This window comes from Pocillopora damicornis, chromosome 4 (genome assembly GCF_964200805.1).
Source record: "Pocillopora damicornis chromosome 4, jaPocDami1.2, whole genome shotgun sequence".
NCBI classification, from domain to species: domain Eukaryota; kingdom Metazoa; phylum Cnidaria; class Anthozoa; order Scleractinia; family Pocilloporidae; genus Pocillopora; species Pocillopora damicornis.
In genome coordinates, this window is record NC_142673.1 from 30,658,166 (window position 1) to 30,674,962 (window position 16,797).

Sequence of the window (16,797 nt, forward strand, 5' to 3'; positions counted from 1 at the left end):
AATTCTCCAAACGTTAAGACCTTAAAAAATTATCATAGCCTGTTGCAAGTAAAGTAAATTTTGTTCTTGTCAGTCCTCTAACTTTCATGACCTTTCTGGTCTCGATAAAGATAGAAGCCCTCTATAGATGGATCCTTTCAAGCTCTACCCATTTGAAGTTAGTTGGTTAAATCCTGTCAACGCAGGATACGTTGTAAGATACAAAGAAGCTTTTTAAAAACACATTGCCCAGCAAATCTCATCCCCTTGCATCCGTATCTCCAATGTTTTTTTTTTTTTTGTCATTACTTAAAAAAAATCCAAAGAGCATAATTCTTGTGAGTCACCAAGGCCCATCGATATATTACCTTAAGCCCTCTCGGCTTCTGAATGCTGAATAGTATCCTAAAGGCATTCGGATTTTATTCAGCAGATTACGACTTCACGTAACCGACTAAAGAGCTAATGGAGATCTCCTCGTAGCATGCATTTCTTAGGAAGTCATAGATATGTCCTCATTTCCGAGTTTCAATTATTAATACAGCTGAAAGTTTTGATTTTTATGTTTCTACTATACGACCGTTTATAATGATATCACTGAGCTCGTATCTCTATCTCTTAAGTTTAAAACATGCAGCTCAGTTTGAGGTTTAATCGAACCAACATCAAAAACATCTGTTGGTATTGTGTAAACCAGCTTTTGAAATATGTCACTAGGCACAGGACGAGAAACAAGGGAACATTGACTTCTATTAAAATCTGGCGCCAAGACTAAAAATTAGATCACAGCTATATTTCTGCTCTCCTGTCCCTTTTAGAAAATAGAGGAGCATTTAGGTAGCTCAAAACAAGTCCTATGAAAATTCAGGGAGAAAAAATCCGATGAAGTTTTGATAATAACTGCATATCATTTTCAAGAGAAATAAAATACTTTTCTTTAATTATAGAGAATGCGGAATACGCGTATGTGAATGAAAAAACAGTGTTGATGTTAATTGCAGGTATTTAATGACAATAATTTCTATGACCATGGATTGAACGTGATGTTATTGAGGAAACAAGTGAGAGAGGGCCTAGGGAAATACCTTTATCTTAAGCTAAACCTTTTAAAAGGGGGGTGATTACAAATAGACGAGTCGATAAATTGGACAGGGGTGAAAATTCACGGTGAAACCCCATACCTAATATAGAACTTAACTGCCCCATGTGAGAGAAGCAAATGATTCGCTAGTTATATGCTGCCTGTATGAGGTCCTCACTAAGAAAAAAACTTAATGCCAAAATATTCCCGCAGCGTGCTGTGTGCAAGTTAATTTAACCCGACAAAACAATAACTCGTTCATTACACGGTGTTGAAATTTCCCGCAGTTAATTGCATTTATACAAAAGGATGTAGGCTATGATCACGGGATGATTTTGTTCATGAGTGTCGTTGGACTGATATCAGTTCGGATGACTTTAAATATACTTATTTTGCTTCGATCGTGTTTGGTAATACATTTTTAAGGCTATCTAAATGCCTCTCAGTCATAAGCTTTGACTTTGTGTTCTACCGCCTTCACTGAACACACAGCGAGATAAGTATTCTGAACTGCCCCCGAAAGTGAAACATCACACAAATATATGTAGAAAACTATTAAGCACGCTATTTACTGCTATTTTTAAGTGCCCTAAATTAGTGAGTTAGTGCTACAAACGCAACAAAACATCGCGTAACAAGTCAGTTTACTTATTCTTGACTTGTGGTATTGGAGGAAGGACACCCCCATGCAAATGGCTGCTAACTGCTGCTCTCTCCTCGGCTCTGATCCAAATAATCTCGTGACGGCTTCCTTGACTTTGAAGGGTGGCTCCCAATGGCAATAGGGCCGCCCCTGTGGTGAGAGCCATAGTGGAGCTCAAAGTTGGACAAAGTGACTGGCTGCTGCTTTGTAATATTTTGCTTTTGACGGATGGTGAAGATATTTTTCTGTTTGGTTTTCCGGCCCTTTCGTATTTGCCTGAGGGGAGGAGTGGCAAAGACAGGCTATGCGAGGACTTTAAGCTCAGGTGTGTGCCAAGATTTTCTGCCGATATTGGTAAGTGCTTTGAGGCAGGCGGAGTAACCTCTCTTCTGTCGCCATTTTCCACAGGATACTTCCAGGAAGGTAATATTCTGAAACGATCCGGACTGGGATGAATGATTGACTGTGAGTCGGGCCGAGGCGGTGGATGAAATACTCCATTTTGGATTGCATATTGTAATCGTTCCCAGTACATCTCCGCCGTTCTCTTAATTTCTTCCTGGCTTAAGTCACGGTCTGGAAACAGAGGAAAAGGATAAGATAATCAAGTCATGACATGAGTTGTTTTTTTAATTAGTATTGTCATGTATTATTGCAGTTGTATTCGTGACTAGGTGCAGGGTTGGATTCGCCCAATGCATTCATAGTCATACTTATTTAAATCGTGAGTGAAAATTTCTCGTTAAATTATCGTGAAGTGCATTGTATGTTTCTTAAAGTCACTCTAAATTCAAATGCACTGTGGGAACTCTCTGAAAAGAGCACGGCTTTTAAACACCCCGCCGCCCGCCCGGTAAGCTATTACTGCATAATTTTGTCGAGGGAAACCATGTTCCGTTGCCTCTTGCTACCAGCCGGCACATTCATCTAATAAGTCAAATGTAGAATTGTTTGGCGTTCTAGTGCAGATGCTGCCATCTGATTGGTTATAGACAGACAATGACAATGAGTCATAAGCCTGTTATGTTGGTAAGTTTTGAACTACTAATAGATCAGTTTACACTAAACGATTTGAATGTTCGCTTTCGCTTTTTGAGCGTCATGGCTGATCATCAAATATCTCGCGGTAGAAATCTTAAACTCATAATCTGCTTTTTGTAAAGATATGATAATAAACTGGGCTAATATCATACCATCATAAAAATTGATCTTCCTCGAGGTATCTATTGTCTCCTGCCAAGGGTCACTCAAAAGAGGACTGTGTCGTCGGGGACCCCTACACTCCCCTCCCAAGACAGCAAACACTTGGTCGTCTTCTAACACTCTATTGACGAACGAGCTTATAACTGCAGCTACGTAAGGTTCCCAGGACCGGTCGCCATGACAACGCGGGGTTCCCGTGACACTGACAATTGAAATCCATTCTTTTCGTAGACCCTTGATGCATTCTGAAACATCTTTAGTGTACAAAGATAGAGTCAGAGAAACAGACTGCATAAAATTTTTTGTCGTCGGCACATATCTAGTACACTAGAGAGGCAACAGAATATTCTCCCGTAAGAGAGGTCAAATTTTTCCCGACCGTCTGCAGCCGTTTGTACTTTAAAGTGAAGGCATGTGAATTTAATTTGAACAAAAAGACTTTTCAACTAGTCTAATGTTGATATTGAGGATTAGTGGGTGTGAGCAAATCAGAATAGAGTTCTTTGTTTTTCCGTTTGCCGTCGCCAAACATCATATCCTGCCTAAACTCATTATTAATGCTTCATACACTTCCAATTGTCTAAGTTGTTCAAGTTCAGGAAAGTCCAAAGATCATATGGATTAAAGGCAATATAAATATTAACCCCTATTCCTCTATTTTGTTCCTCAACAAAAGGGCCTGCACAACTTGTTCACGCTGAACTTTCAAAACACGCAGTTCTACTAATTAATTTAAGACCCTTTCCGGCAACGCTGAGTTAAGAAAAGAAGGGAAAAACAATAGCATCCGGCCACGCACGAGTACATGTCTCAAAAGATCCTACTCACCCAAACTTGAAGTCTTGACAGCTACTGCACTGGCTTTCTCGTTTTTGGCAAAATCTCCCATCTGCAGAATTTTTCCAACATGGACAGCTTGTTTACGATATTTTGGAGGAGTCCAGCCATACTTACCGTTTTCAAACACACTGATTAAACACTCACTGCAGCCATAACTTTCAAGTTTTTCTTGTTTTGTGTCCCTTCGTAAAACTGCTTCTGCGACTATTATGTCACCGATTTCATGAGGTCTGTTCACAAGAGATTTGGCAAACCCCAAAAAGATACCAGCCCTTGGTTTGAGCTTCTTGATGGTTTGAACCACTGCTCCAGGGCCCCGACATTTGAGCAAGAAGACCTGCCGAGAGCCGATTTTCCCTGTGTAAACGTAGCCAGCGTCTCCAATCAGAACAGCTTTCAGCTCTTTCAAGACGTTTGCCATCGCCAGAAATATCTGCTCGTTTTCAGCTATTATCAGGGCGTTGGCAGGGACGTAAATTTGATCAAACTCAACTTTCTCATACGAGAGATTCTGCGGCAGTGGGATGTCTACTGACGGAGGTCTGCAAGGCAAGCCCGTCATGATGATCTTTCTCTATAGAACCTTTTGACAAAAATGAAACGGGTGATCCTCTTGCCGAAAAATATCGGAACAATTCACGAAAACCTTGACATGATTAAAAGAAAAAAAAGGTAGCGGGAATCACATTTAATTTAAAGGAGGACTTAAAGGAAAGAATGGTTAAATATTTCGATTGCTATCTTTCAGGATTTAAATTTGACTGTTCCGCCCTGTAGGTCCCTTCCTTTATTCCTTATATCATGTAGTTGTTTGATTTTTTTTCTCGCTTTCGCCCGAAGTGTTCCCCCCGCGGGCTGAAGTCAAATTGAATAATTTGACATCACCTGACCGATTGCTCTTGTAAAATTCTTCTTACAAAGTTTGCTCAGCAATACATTCAATATCACCTTGGGTTGAACAAAAACCGTAAATCTAAAAAGACATGCATGGAAAGTCGATTATTTTAGCCAAGAAAATAAACAAAAGCACAATTCTCAATTCCAACCGTGTTCTTAATATATCTTATTGCTAAGAATATCGAAATAATACATATGGTGCTCGATCTCTCAAATAAACTTCAAAATCACACAATCCCTGTACGCATCTTGTCCGTAAAGAACTGAAAACATCTGCATGGTCAGAAAGACTCAAAAAGTGAAAATCAGCTTGTTGCCATAATAATTACGATTTTTTACATGTTTTGACAGATGCCAACAAGTTTTGACAAGTACCCTTAAAATACAAATGCTTCCTTAAATGTATGCAAATGAGCTGCATTCCTGAGATCTTTTGTGAGAAAAAGAAAACCGCGTGAATTTTTGTCCAAATTCGACTCTGCGCGACTTGTCCAGCTTTTTCCACTTTAATTAAAACCGCTGTCAGTCTTTCAGGAAATCCGTTCAGGATAACGGCAGTAGAAGAACCACGTAATCTCATTAGTCCATCCATCAGTAGAGTGGTCTGACTTCGCGGTTCATTTATCAAAATTCTAAGTAAATGGTCGAAAATAGGTTAAAGCAAGAGATTGTGGCCGAATTTTATTCGACCGTGATTTAACTGTTAAATTGTGCCTCAACGAGAAGCCTATATTATTTCCGGACAGAGAAAACTGCAAAGCAATGTGTGGTAAGTTGATTATCCGTGAAATCTTCGCCATGATCAAACAAACACTCAATTCTTTTAAGATTCCACTGCGGTCATATATTTGGCGAACTTCCTTTTTAATAGTAATCATTACTAATCAAATGAAATGTCATTTCACCTGAGTTCTGTTAAAACCTCCTGTTTATCTTATGACAAGCACTCCACCAGACAAGGAAGACTTATGAAAACAGACGCCTCACCCAGGTATTACATACGTCAATGATGAATCATACGGTTATTCTTATGCCAATTAGCTTTTGCGGTTACTCTTTTACGACTGTTATTGTAAGACAGAGAGGGACTTTCCCTTCCAAAGTGCAATTTTTAGAACTTCAGTAAAACCGCATGATTGACAAAAGGGCGATGAAAATGATGTTTTCTTCATAATAAAAGACCATCTTTTTAACATAATTGACATTCATATCTACAGTCGCAGAAAGAGTCCGAATCGCACATTTAATCGAGCTTAATTTCAGGTAATTATTACTAGTCGCAAAAGTGCTGAAATCTATAGTTCATCTTAAAATTGTGGATCGTCGCGCGCTTTCCTGAAAACCAGAAAAACGACTAACATAGCTGAGACTATCATTCGCAAAAGTGTTTGGGTTTTTTGTCGTACAACAGGGTTGAGCATACATTAAGCCATCTCCCTCATTCTGCATCCATACTAAGTCTTTCCTTAGCTGTGTACCTCACCTTGTACAAGCCGTTGAAAGTAGCTAAATTTGTATAAATTTCACTTTCTAGAATGCATTCAGAGAGTACTTCCGGTTTTGTACACAAAAATATGCGTTTATTTTGATTACATATCTTTTTTCCGACTAATTCAAAGAGCTATTTGAAATAATATCAAACTGATAAGGGTGGGGCTATAAATATAATGTAACCGTGTTTCCGGTAAATTATGCCTACAGGAAGTCAACCAAACTCCCAAATCCCATGGATTTAAGATTGACCCATTCAAATGGTAATAAGTCTCTGTCAGCTTTAATGTTAAACATGGCACCACTTGACCATGGTTCATTATTCATTCTTCATGACACATTTTCTGCACTCTATTTTCATTTAAATTACACTCATTTCTTGATTTTGAGCCCAGAATAAACCTTACGTTATGTCTAGTTTTTATCACGCGCAATTGCTGATCTGCCAAAAAGATAAAATGTATACATAATATATACACGTAACCAAAGCAAAAGGGCAAAATATTATCTCGTGAAACCACCCACCGTAGCTTTACAAACTTACTCCTTTATTCATGCTTATTAAGTTGCGTGATGGGTGCGCCAATCACATTAAGTAACAAATATGGCAAAGAGAAAAGACAAACACCGAGAAAAATGTCAATTTAATGAACACACAAGAGAGATGTTGCCAGATTAAATAAGACCTGTCTGGCTGTTCATCGGAAAAACCAACAAGAGAACAAACAAAGCCAAGTCCTTCAATTGTATTGATGTTTAAACTACTGATAACTCTTCTCTTTTCCTTTTTATTTCGGTAAAAATATCAACTGTCACTGATTAAAAGTCTCATAATCTTTTGCTGTTCAGAAAACTATTAGTGTTTTCTTTAAGACAACAACATTACCACTCATTTCATTATCAATTGCTGCAGTGCTCCTAATGATCTGTTATGAGGGAAAACAGGCCATTTAAAACCTCTCAAAATATCCATTCTCGACCTCATATATGGTATAAGTTTTTCACTTTTGGTAAAGTGTTCCTCCTCTTCAATTTATGACACATTGTTGTATCAGAATTCTCTCTGCAGCTGATCATTTTGAGGATGAGTCTTTGGTTGTGTTGGCATACACCCTCACAGGATATTCCATATTTTCTTCTAGAGCTCTTTTGACTGTTGGAAAGAGCCACAAAACATTACTACAAGTGAAAGTGTAGTGAGTATGCACCCACACAAACCAAACTGTCTTGCATGAATTCGGGAATAAGGTGCAATTGTCAGAAGCTGGGGGAACTGGAGGGGAGGGGGACAACAGACAAGACACCCCCCTCCCCCCAATTAGACAATCTAGTACACAATAGTATCTGTGCCTATCTTTGCTATCTCTGGAATTTATGTAAATTCATAAAAATCTGTTTAAAGGAGAAATTACCAACCATATGGAAGGCATTATTGAGTTCTAGCAGTGATGTTTCAAGTCTCTTGAAAAAACCATAAAAAATACACTAGATTAATCATCAAAAACATTGTATATCATGATCAAAAATTGCTTTTTCTTCAATTTTTCCCAGATTACTTAAAAGCAGACTCATACCATGCTCTCAATTCAGATTGCATCTACACTTCCACAAAGACCTTACACATTTCAGAGTCCACTCTGTATGGCAAGTAAGTTCCAATGTTTAAACTGTTACTCAGCCGCCCATCAGTTTGCAGTGTCTTGGAGAGCAAAGCCGAGAGCCTTTTGAGACAGATAGCAAGAGCATCAAAACTCATCAATGATGAAGATTCTTGTCTTTGAGGAGCACCCTTCCACTGCAGATAAAAAAGTAAAAGCTAACATCCATGACACTCCTTTAAGTAGATGGAGAGAAAAACCTTCATTGTTTCTGTTAATCAAATCAAAAATTGAACAAGAGAGAGACAAGAACATCATCAGTGTTTCAATTGAAGTAACTTCAAGTTAGAAATTCTCCAAACGCTAAGGCCTTAAAAATGTAGCCTGTTGCTATTGGGGTTATTTAAAAAATTATCATAGCCTGTTGCTATTGGAGTTATTTTTGTTCTTAAATCAGAAAGCACAATTTCATCCAACAAAAAATATATTCTAAGTCTAGACCAGTTCTTGGTATTTGTTCTTTATTTTATTTCAGTTCTGAAAATACTTTTATGATGTAAGCAAAAAAGAATATAAAAGCAAAACTGAATGAAGGTGTATTTGAAGAAAGCCAATAAAAGTTGTCTCTCATGCCGCAGTGTGAGCCAATGGGCTCGCATACATCAAACAATCACATTGAGAAGCTATGATCTGATGATTTCAAGAGTAATTGTTACATACCTTATGCACTACATATAAATTGACTATTATTTTTTCAGATGATGCACTAGAGGTCCAGGAAAAATGCCCCATTTTCCGTCTCTCATTATAGGGTGTCTTTTTGTCCACTAGTCTGGCTTCTGGAAAGTTTTTGAATAGTTGACGAGCCACAACTAAAATGTAAGTGAAAGTTAGTTTACAATAATAAAAAGACAACAACAACTGCCAGCTGCAGTGAGTTTTGATCAAAGTTCAAATATAATTTAGATTGCTTGCATGCAATTTAGAGTACTGAAAATGCATGTTATAACAAAATATGTTGACATGTTTTTTTTTTTAATAAAAGTTACATACAATCAGGTGGGATGCTGTGCAGGCAGTCACAAAAGCACAGGATCACATCACACTCAAGGAGACTGTCAATACTTTCACTAGCTGTAAACAATAAATCATGATAGATGTCAGCACAAAAATTGTGTATACATCTAAAATTAGATAGACTGATATGACACAAGGGCATATTCAGATGTTAAATATAATTTGACTTAATAGGTTTGTTGCCCTTAGTCCTCCAACTTTCAAAACCTTCCTGGTCTCGATAAAGGTAGAAGCCCTCTGTAGATGGATCCTTCCAAGATCTGCAAATTTGAAGTTATTTGGTTAAATTCTGTCAACGCAAGATACGTTGAAAGATGCCAAGAAGCTTTTTAAAAACGCATTACCCAGCAAATCCCATTCCATTTGCATGATATTTCCAATGTCTCTTTTTTTGTCATTACTAAGACAAATCCAAAATAATTCTTGTGAGTCACTAAGGCCCATCGATACATCACCTTGAGGTCTATCTCGTTTTTCTCTAAAATATGGCGACACCCTCTCAGATGGCAGCTCTATATTCTCCATGAATGGTTTAAGAGGTTCAAATAACTCCTTTCTCTCCCAAAAATGTCTTTTTTCTTCCTCTTTTCTTTCCTCTAACTTTGAGTTCTGTCGCCTTCTCTTTTCCAGCTCATTTTCCAGTTTTTCCATACTTCCCCATTTCGAAATAGCGACGGACTCTACCTCGGACCGTTTAAATATTTTCATGGGAGCTAGAAAAGAAGATCGAAAACATAAAATATAGAATGTAAACACTCTTTCCAGCACAATTAAACCCACTCAGGTAGAAAATAAACCCGTGCTAACCATAACTTTTATTGACGGGGTTATCCTTTAATGTAAACTCTAATCCTTCCAAATCGTTATCTACAAGCAGGTATTTCCTTTTCGCCAACCCTTTAGAGACTACTTTATCACGACCGGTGTCGTTCAAATTATCCGCCATATTGGAAAGGACAGAGGAAGACTAGTGCCATTCCATACCGGTTCTCCCGAGTTTAACGCCTAGCTGTTTTCATACACGTGCGACTTGCCTTTAGAGTTGTCTTTGTAGCGCATGGCGAGGAAAACTATTTATTTTTGACCATCAGGACAACCTTAACTGATTATTTCGAGGATGGGGAAAGGAAAAAGGGTACGTAAATTGTTTCAGTCTGTAACCATCTTCGAAATATGAGACAAGGATTCCGTAACTAAAATATTCTCTCATCCATGCGTTGTTTAGATTGGTTGTTTGTGTTTTATAGTTAGCGTTTCTTCTCATTTGCACTCTTTAGAAGAAGAGAAAGACCCATCAAGATCCAACAGAAGCAGAAATCAACAAAATACCTCACAGTTTTGTCATGCACAGGGGGGATGTGGGGAAATGTGTGCTTCAACTTGAGATGGACTTGAGACATGTTATGGAACCGTACACTGCAACTAATTTAAAGGTAAGGTAATGCACATTAAGCGTATTCACGATCTTTATAACGCTCAACTTAAGGGTTATTTGCAGTAATTGCTTGCACAGGGTGGAATCCAATTTGTTAGCGAAGTGATATTAAACCATTTAACACTTCTCTGACTGTGTGCATTTGTCTTCGTTGAATTAAAAATTTCAGGTAAATAAGAAAAATGTTTTGAAGGACTTTGTTCATGTTGCTGGCCCTCTGGGTGTGACGCACTTACTGATGCTGTCGAAAACTGAAATTGGAACATATTTGGTGAGTAAAGATCAAATGGAACTGAAAACAATGCTGCATTTACAATCAAACTCTCTGTATCTTTCTATCAATAACAGTTACACTGGTGCATTGAAAACCAGATAATTATATTATAAGGATTTTTTTGTCCAGTTGTAGATGATTAATTTGTTTGGTTGGTTATATAGAGGTTTTGCCGCATACCTAGAGGACCAACACTGACATTCAAAATTCAAGAGGTAAACTGATCTCTTAACAGTATTAATAAAGGCATGTTTGCTGTAATAAAAGTTCATCTTTTTGTTGGTGCATAATTATGGAAACCAAATTTGTAGATGGTTAATTTTGCAAGGTCCCTTTTAGAGTGAAAGGGATCACTTTACAAGGTCAATTTAACATATGATGTCTTATCTGGGAAAAACTAATCCCTTTTCCACTTTTACTGCAGTATTCACTTGTGAGGGATGTGATATCTTTACTTAAAAAACCCAAGACATTTGGAAGTCAATTTAAGAAGCCTCCTTTGGTAAGATGGAGTCATTTGTGTTAGTCAAACAGGGCTTTGTCATGGAAAGAGTACAGAAAATAAAACAATTGACAATGGAATTTACTAGATAGAGTGTAACAGGGGGACTTCTATCCAAGTGGGAAGAATAAATTAGAATAAAGAGAAAATGTTTTGAACAAGGCTACATGTACCAAGGTTGATGGAAATAAATTGTTAATTTTAATTACACTTCAAAACGTCCCAAAAAATCAAGTTCATCTTAGTAATTGGAAAATGATTACAGAAGAGGGGCTTTTTTCCCAGAGGAGAGGAGGATGGCTCTGTCTAATCAGATGTACAAGTATTGTTCTCTTTTAAGAGGCAAATGGGAATGTAACCATGTGGGCTGATAATATATAGCAAGGTTTGGTGTTGGAGGGATTTTGGACTTCTTTCCATTTTCCTTTATGATAATGATTTAATACTTGTGTAGCGCCTTACACATGTGAATATTATCTAATGTGCTATGACTTCTTTTCTTAGCTGGTGTTGAATGGATTCTTCACGGATAGCTTATCAATGAAGCTGATGACCACAATGTTTCAAAATTTATTTCCTTCAATCAACATCCAAAAGGTAATTTAAATTTGTTTAAAATAGTTATTAAAATTTTAAAATTGTGAAATGAGATTTATTCAAAATGTAAGGATGAAATAGCCTATGTTTGATATGTGTGAACACTTTGCCGCATTTCTTTGTGAAAATGTGAGTCAACCATCTAAAATTTGTGGGAGAATAATTATACCTAACAGAATTTGTGGCCACTTGAGTGAAAAAGCCCTTGATGGTAAGAGGAGGGAAGAATACGGGAAGAAGAATACTCAAATGCTTTTATTATAATTAAACTCCTTAACTATCACATGGCAGACTTATTCTGATTTTGCAGAGGGTAATATGCAGCTTGCATTGGATGAATGTTTAATTGAATCAATATTACTTTGTAGATGACGGCAGATTTGAATTGTGGTCAAACTTTCATGAATTATGTTAAAGTGCTTTAACTCTTGGTGAATTCACTTCCTTACTTCAGGTTCACCTCTCAGGAATAAGAAGATGCGTTTTGTTGAATTACAACTCAGACACTAAAATTATTGACTTCAGGCATTAGTAAGTCTAGTGTTTGGCACTTAAAGCAAGTGAATATTTTATTTAGTCTACATTTAGTCATTCAAACTCCAGAGTAATTGGTGCCATTATTCTTTTATTATACTTATTCTTTTGTTATATTCACTGGTATGCATCATATAATTGTACAATGTCTTGTACATGTAAGTCAGACCTTTCCATTGATTACAAGTTTCCCAGGGCCAATAGCCAATAAGCTAATGTCTCCGTTGATATGTTTAGAAGTTTTTAAAATTGCCTTGGATTAATTTGTAAACAGTTTAAAAAATTTTGACAAACTGTTTGTTATGTGCTTGTGGTTTCCAAACTGAGTGTGTCACAGACTGGTTTCAGACATGATTATGACCACAGGAAGTACTGAACCCCCCAAAACAATTAAAGAATGATGATTTTAGATATATGAAATTCATATATTTGCATTGTGGTGAAGAGATGAAATTAAGAGATCCTTGCAGCTAAGAACACTACTGAAATGAGTAGTTGAAAATAGGACCTGAAAAAAAGAGGTCATGGGTTCAAATCCCGTATGGGCCTGAATTTTTTTTCAGGGCCTATTTTCAACTACTCGTTTCAGTAGTGTTCTTAGCTGCGAGGATATCTTAATTTCAACAATTAAAGAATGTTTTGTGGTTCAAAGAAAAGCCAATTAGGAATCAGAAAACCAAACTGCAACTTACAACCACAACTTACTACTGGTGGTTTGTGCTTTTAAGGTTTGCTTGCATTTGCTAAACTTCATTGTGATTGATCAATACATAATTTCTAACCTGTCAGATTCAAATCAAAGTGGTTATACATCTTTCTGAGTTTCACAATAAAAATACAATAGCATTGCCTTCCCTTTACTTGAGACTAAAATGCAATGGATTACAAACTTAAGATTGAAGTCTTGTCAGCATTTAACTTGAATTCTGTTTTTCCTTTTTAGTAATATTCAAGCTGCTCCCATTGGAATAAGCCGTGGAGTGAAAAAACTGATTCAAACAAAACTTCCTAACATGGCACAACTGAGTGATATCAGTGATTATGTCCTGAGGTATAGCTATATCACACAGCACTTGATATTTTTGGTGATGTTGTTTTCTGGCAGAGATAAAATTAAGAGAAAATGTGGGAATTGTTGGGTAAACATGGAGTAAAGGTCACTTGTCTCCAATAGATTACAAGATTACAAAATCAAAATAAACCATGTTTTGACTTGTGAATGAAATCATTGATGAGTTATTGGTCTTCAAAGGTTAACATCAGTTTTAGTCACTGCAATAAGAGAAGTTTGAAAAAATCCATGCTTATTTCAGTCATCACTTCTGGCTAGGACTTAGATTACATATTATTAACCTGTGCAGATCAATTTAGGACATTTTAGATAACATAACTTCTGCAAAACTTTAAACAGTTGATATGTTAAACTGAATGTGACATATACTTTGAACCATAAGGAAAAAGTATCAAACGAATGTACTCATTCTAATTCAATTGTGGCATTGTGGTTGTCTTACCATAGAGGTGGATGTGGTTATGGCTCAGAGAGTGAAGGTGAAGAACCAGTTGACTCAAGGGTGACCTTACCACAGAATGTACCAGGAAGGGGAAATGTTAAGGCACAACAAAGTGCAATACGTCTTACTGAGGTACAACTATTTGGATATTTGAATAGTCATTTTTGTCTATATTGCTCAATTGTGCTGATTTGCAGCCTGTTTCATATAGTTAAAAAGTGATATGCCTTCTTTCTTCTTTTTAGCTTGGGCCCCGAATGAGCCTTCAGCTTGTGAAGATTGAAGAAGGATTGTGCTCAGGGGAGGTTCTTTTTCATGAATTTGGTGAGGGCTTATCGTAAAAAATGTTCTGTTATCAAATACATTGTATTAGGCACCATCATATTTGAGCCTCAAATTTGATCTGTTCCAGATAGTCTTCTAAGTACTTTAAATTCAGCACATCCTATTCTTATAATATTTAGAAGTAAAACAGGATATTTTCTGGTTACTCAAGACATTTCCAGTGACCGTAGTTCTACAGTTGGAGGGTACAATAAATGTAACTGAAGTAAAAAGCAGAACACAAACTAATAACAACAGTGTTTTTTTTTTCTTTTTTAAAGTGAAAAAGACAGCAGAGGAAATAAAAGAGATGAAAAGGCGTAGAGATGAAGCAAGGTATACAACTCATGTCCTAGTGGTCATGAGTGATTTTTAAAAAAGGGATTTTATGCTTCACTTTGTCATGTATTCATTATTTTGATCTGAAACAAACTAAGAGAGTTGAAAATTAAACTGGTTTGTAAAACGCATACATTAAACCTAGATTAAATTGGAACCACAAAATATGAGTTTTTGGCTCTCTGGGAAAGAATTATTTTGCTTGAATGTGAGTATTTTCTTTTTTCTTCTTAGAGGCCAACTGCTTTGTTTGCAATTTTTTTTAACTGATTAAAAACTCTTATTCATCAGGAAATTAAAGGAGCAAAGAAAGAAACAGCAACAAGAGAATGTCAAGAGGAAAGAAAAAGAGAAAGCTTTAAACAAGTATGCTATCATGAAATGTTATTTTCTCTGTCAGTGATAGAAGTGGTTACTCTTAAGTACAAATATGTTCCCAGACTAATTAGTAAGAGGAAAAACTCCTTTTTTTTATAAAATTCATGTCATCTATATGCAGCTTTATAACATTTACTGCTTCTCTCTTTCTGAATTTACTCAAGTGGGAAATGTTCTTGATTTAACAGAGTGCGAAGTATAGAAGGACAGAAAAAGAACCTAAAGCTTAAGGAAGGTGGTGATAACATTGGTGAGTGTGTTTTGATATACAGATATTAAGTGCAGTTACAAGCATCATCAGCTCTTGCCAATATAGGAATCTACATACCTCACAGTACAGGAACCTTTGATTTGTGTGTAATGCTTTGCTTCATGTACATCATTCTTTGCTCATGTGCAGCACTTTGTTTTCACTTTAATTGACTTAAAGACAGTAAGATGTTCTTACATGACTGTCATTATAATTTTTTAAGCCAAGTTAATACATGCAACCAAATTGTGAATTATATGACCTTGTATGGTAAACTGGGGACCCATTCTCCGCAAATATGCCAACAGGCAGCTTCTTAAGTGGATAAATAAGATGGGATTTTATTTTCCATGGATGGGATGAAGCAATTCACATGGCGCATTGTACTTATAGACAAAATGTTACAAGAAACAAACAGCATTCTCTTTATGACAGATGATGTTAATATGGACACAGGTGACATAGTGGATAATGATGATGCAGACTGGTACAGACAGGAGGTTGGCGAAGAACCTGATCCTGGTAAATTCTTTGTTTGTCACATCTTACCCCCTAATCTCTAGATAATCTCCTTTTATCTACTTTGAAAAGGTTATCTCAACTATTCTTCCATTTCAGAGCTTTTTCCAAAAGTCCACAAAAAGAAAAGGCCTAGAGATGTTGCAACAGTTCCTGGTAAAAAGAGGAAACATTCTGAAATAGTTGATAACTCAGAAACAACCAAGATATCCTTAAAAGAAACAGAACATCGAAAATACAAGCAAGAGAGAAAAGTCAAGAAATCTGTGAAATTGAAGCCATTAAAAAAAGGTGTCAAGAAAGGAAAGAAAGTTAAATTTGGAAGGAAGTCAAAATAGGGAAGAAAATAAGAAAACCAATGATGCGTCTGATCCTGAAACATAAATGTATAACTTGACTGGTATTGATCGAGGATACAGACTCCTTTTGTCACTGTTCTTTTAATATACAGAGGAGTGAGTGGAGTTTAAAATGATTTTTATAGGAACTTGCTGACCTTGTATTAAAATTTAGAATACAAAAAAAATGTAATTTGCAGTTATTAGGGTTGCAGGGAAGGCACAGTGGTGAGAGTGCTCTCCTAACACTGCTGTGGCCCAAGATTGATTTTCGTACCTAATGTTAAATGTGGGTTGAGTTTGTTGTTGATTCCAGTCCTTGTTCCAAGGGTTTTCTCTGGATCCTCTGGTTTCCCTCCCTCCACAAATACCCACATTCTAAATTCCAATTCAACCTAGAAACAGTGGATAGGAAGAGCCACCTCGTGGAATGTCCTGTCAAATCCCTTTTTCTTAAATTTAACTTTGCAATGATGCTAGCCTTGTGTTTAGATTCAATTGGAAACTATTGCAAGCTTTCAAATGCAATTACATTTTGCTCTGAAATGTTACAAACCAAACTGGTTAGTGTCAAATTGGAAAGTTAAATGTCACTGAGATGTCAGATGTCATACTGAACACACCAATTGGTAATTCTTTACTTTTCCAACAAATGATGTCAAACTCTGAAACTTGTCAACACTCTGACAATACCACCCAACCCGTTGTCATGAGTTTTCATTCCCCATTATGCTCCCTGTCCAATCCTCTCTCCTTCCCTAATATAGACTTTGCACCTGTGCTTTGGGATTGACACCATGAGTAAGAACACAAATGAGGGTTGAATGAGGAGGAAGTGCATCCTTAGTTGGATGATGTGTCAAACTTTTATTTTGGGTTTTGGAGAGGGAGGGGAAGGCTTTTATTTGTTGGGTGGGCCAAACACTGAAGGTCACATCATTTGCAAGGTGAGGTAAGAGTAGAGGAGGTAAGGTTGTTTACTGG

At 36.8% G+C, this 16,797-nt stretch overlaps 3 protein-coding genes across 12 annotated transcripts; 1 reads left to right on the top strand and 2 right to left on the bottom strand.

The window, feature by feature from the left end:
- Positions 1-964: 964 nt before the first annotated feature.
- Positions 965-5,856, bottom strand: LOC113681692 (uncharacterized). 4 transcript variants are annotated; one of them, XM_027198802.2, is made up of 4 exons: positions 5,549-5,856; positions 3,735-4,329; positions 2,897-3,160; positions 965-2,279 (listed from the first exon to the last, which is right to left on the bottom strand). In XM_027198802.2, exons 2-4 carry the CDS (start codon positions 4,306-4,308, stop codon positions 1,705-1,707), a joined length of 1,413 nt encoding a protein of 470 aa, XP_027054603.2. In that variant the 5' UTR covers positions 4,309-4,329; positions 5,549-5,856; the 3' UTR covers positions 965-1,704. The 4 variants fall into 4 exon arrangements, with proteins under 4 accessions (XP_027054603.2, XP_089059817.1, XP_089059818.1 ...); XM_089203691.1 differs by having other exon boundaries at positions 3,735-4,392; positions 5,549-5,667; XM_089203692.1 differs by lacking the exon at positions 2,897-3,160 and having other exon boundaries at positions 5,549-5,853.
- LOC113681693 (suppressor of SWI4 1 homolog) lies at positions 5,108-16,001 on the top strand. 4 transcript variants are annotated; one of them, XM_089203687.1, is made up of 20 exons: positions 5,108-5,412; positions 5,588-5,634; positions 6,345-6,397; positions 7,686-7,782; positions 8,491-8,611; positions 9,713-9,944; positions 10,087-10,242; positions 10,414-10,515; positions 10,683-10,733; positions 10,943-11,020; positions 11,525-11,617; positions 12,072-12,148; positions 13,095-13,202; positions 13,671-13,797; positions 13,911-13,989; positions 14,271-14,325; positions 14,620-14,694; positions 14,895-14,956; positions 15,350-15,478; positions 15,575-16,001. In XM_089203687.1, the coding sequence occupies exons 6-20, from the start codon at positions 9,927-9,929 to the stop codon at positions 15,811-15,813; spliced, it is 1,449 nt and encodes a 482-aa protein (XP_089059813.1). In that variant the 5' UTR covers positions 5,108-5,412; positions 5,588-5,634; positions 6,345-6,397; positions 7,686-7,782; positions 8,491-8,611; positions 9,713-9,926; the 3' UTR covers positions 15,814-16,001. The 4 variants fall into 4 exon arrangements, with proteins under 4 accessions (XP_089059813.1, XP_089059816.1, XP_089059815.1 ...); XM_089203690.1 differs by having other exon boundaries at positions 15,413-15,478; XM_089203689.1 differs by lacking the exons at positions 5,108-5,412; positions 5,588-5,634; positions 6,345-6,397; positions 7,686-7,782 and adding an exon at positions 7,803-7,943 and having other exon boundaries at positions 15,392-15,478.
- Positions 6,762-9,772, bottom strand: LOC113681694 (uncharacterized). Of its 4 annotated transcripts, none has more exons than XM_089203697.1 (6): positions 9,617-9,772; positions 9,265-9,522; positions 8,786-8,866; positions 8,453-8,604; positions 7,709-7,929; positions 6,762-7,287 (listed from the first exon to the last, which is right to left on the bottom strand). In XM_089203697.1, the coding sequence occupies exons 1-5, from the start codon at positions 9,753-9,755 to the stop codon at positions 7,732-7,734; spliced, it is 828 nt and encodes a 275-aa protein (XP_089059823.1). In that variant the 5' UTR covers positions 9,756-9,772; the 3' UTR covers positions 6,762-7,287; positions 7,709-7,731. The 4 variants fall into 4 exon arrangements, with proteins under 4 accessions (XP_089059823.1, XP_089059822.1, XP_089059820.1 ...); XM_089203696.1 differs by having other exon boundaries at positions 7,755-7,929; positions 9,617-9,763; XM_089203694.1 differs by having other exon boundaries at positions 7,755-7,929; positions 9,154-9,522; positions 9,617-9,763.
- Positions 16,002-16,797: the final 796 nt, after the last annotated feature.

What these genes read in the sequence shown, in the direction of transcription:
- LOC113681692 (XM_027198802.2), bottom strand. Translation starts at nt 4,308, where the DNA reads ATGACGGGCTTGCCTTGCAGACCTCCGTCAGTAGACATCCCACTGCCG. An exon ending in TGTCAAGACTTCAAGTTTGG is followed by an intron (nt 3,161 to 3,734) that starts GTGAGTAGGATC and finishes TGTACACTAAAG; the next exon opens with ATGTTTCAGAATGCATCAAG. An exon ending in GAAGATCAATTTTTATGATG is followed by an intron (nt 2,280 to 2,896) that starts GTATGATATTAG and finishes CTCTGTTTCCAG; the next exon opens with ACCGTGACTTAAGCCAGGAA.
- LOC113681694 (XM_089203694.1), bottom strand. Translation starts at nt 9,755, where the DNA reads ATGGCGGATAATTTGAACGACACCGGTCGTGATAAAGTAGTCTCTAAA. An exon ending in GCACAGCATCCCACCTGATT is followed by an intron (nt 8,605 to 8,785) that starts GTATGTAACTTT and finishes CTTACATTTTAG; the next exon opens with TTGTGGCTCGTCAACTATTC. An exon ending in ATTTATATGTAGTGCATAAG is followed by an intron (nt 7,930 to 8,452) that starts GTATGTAACAAT and finishes TTTTATCTGCAG; the next exon opens with TGGAAGGGTGCTCCTCAAAG.
- LOC113681693 (XM_089203687.1), top strand. An exon ending in CTGAAATTGGAACATATTTG is followed by an intron (nt 10,516 to 10,682) that starts GTGAGTAAAGAT and finishes TTGGTTATATAG; the next exon opens with AGGTTTTGCCGCATACCTAG. An exon ending in AATTTAAGAAGCCTCCTTTG is followed by an intron (nt 11,021 to 11,524) that starts GTAAGATGGAGT and finishes TTCTTTTCTTAG; the next exon opens with CTGGTGTTGAATGGATTCTT.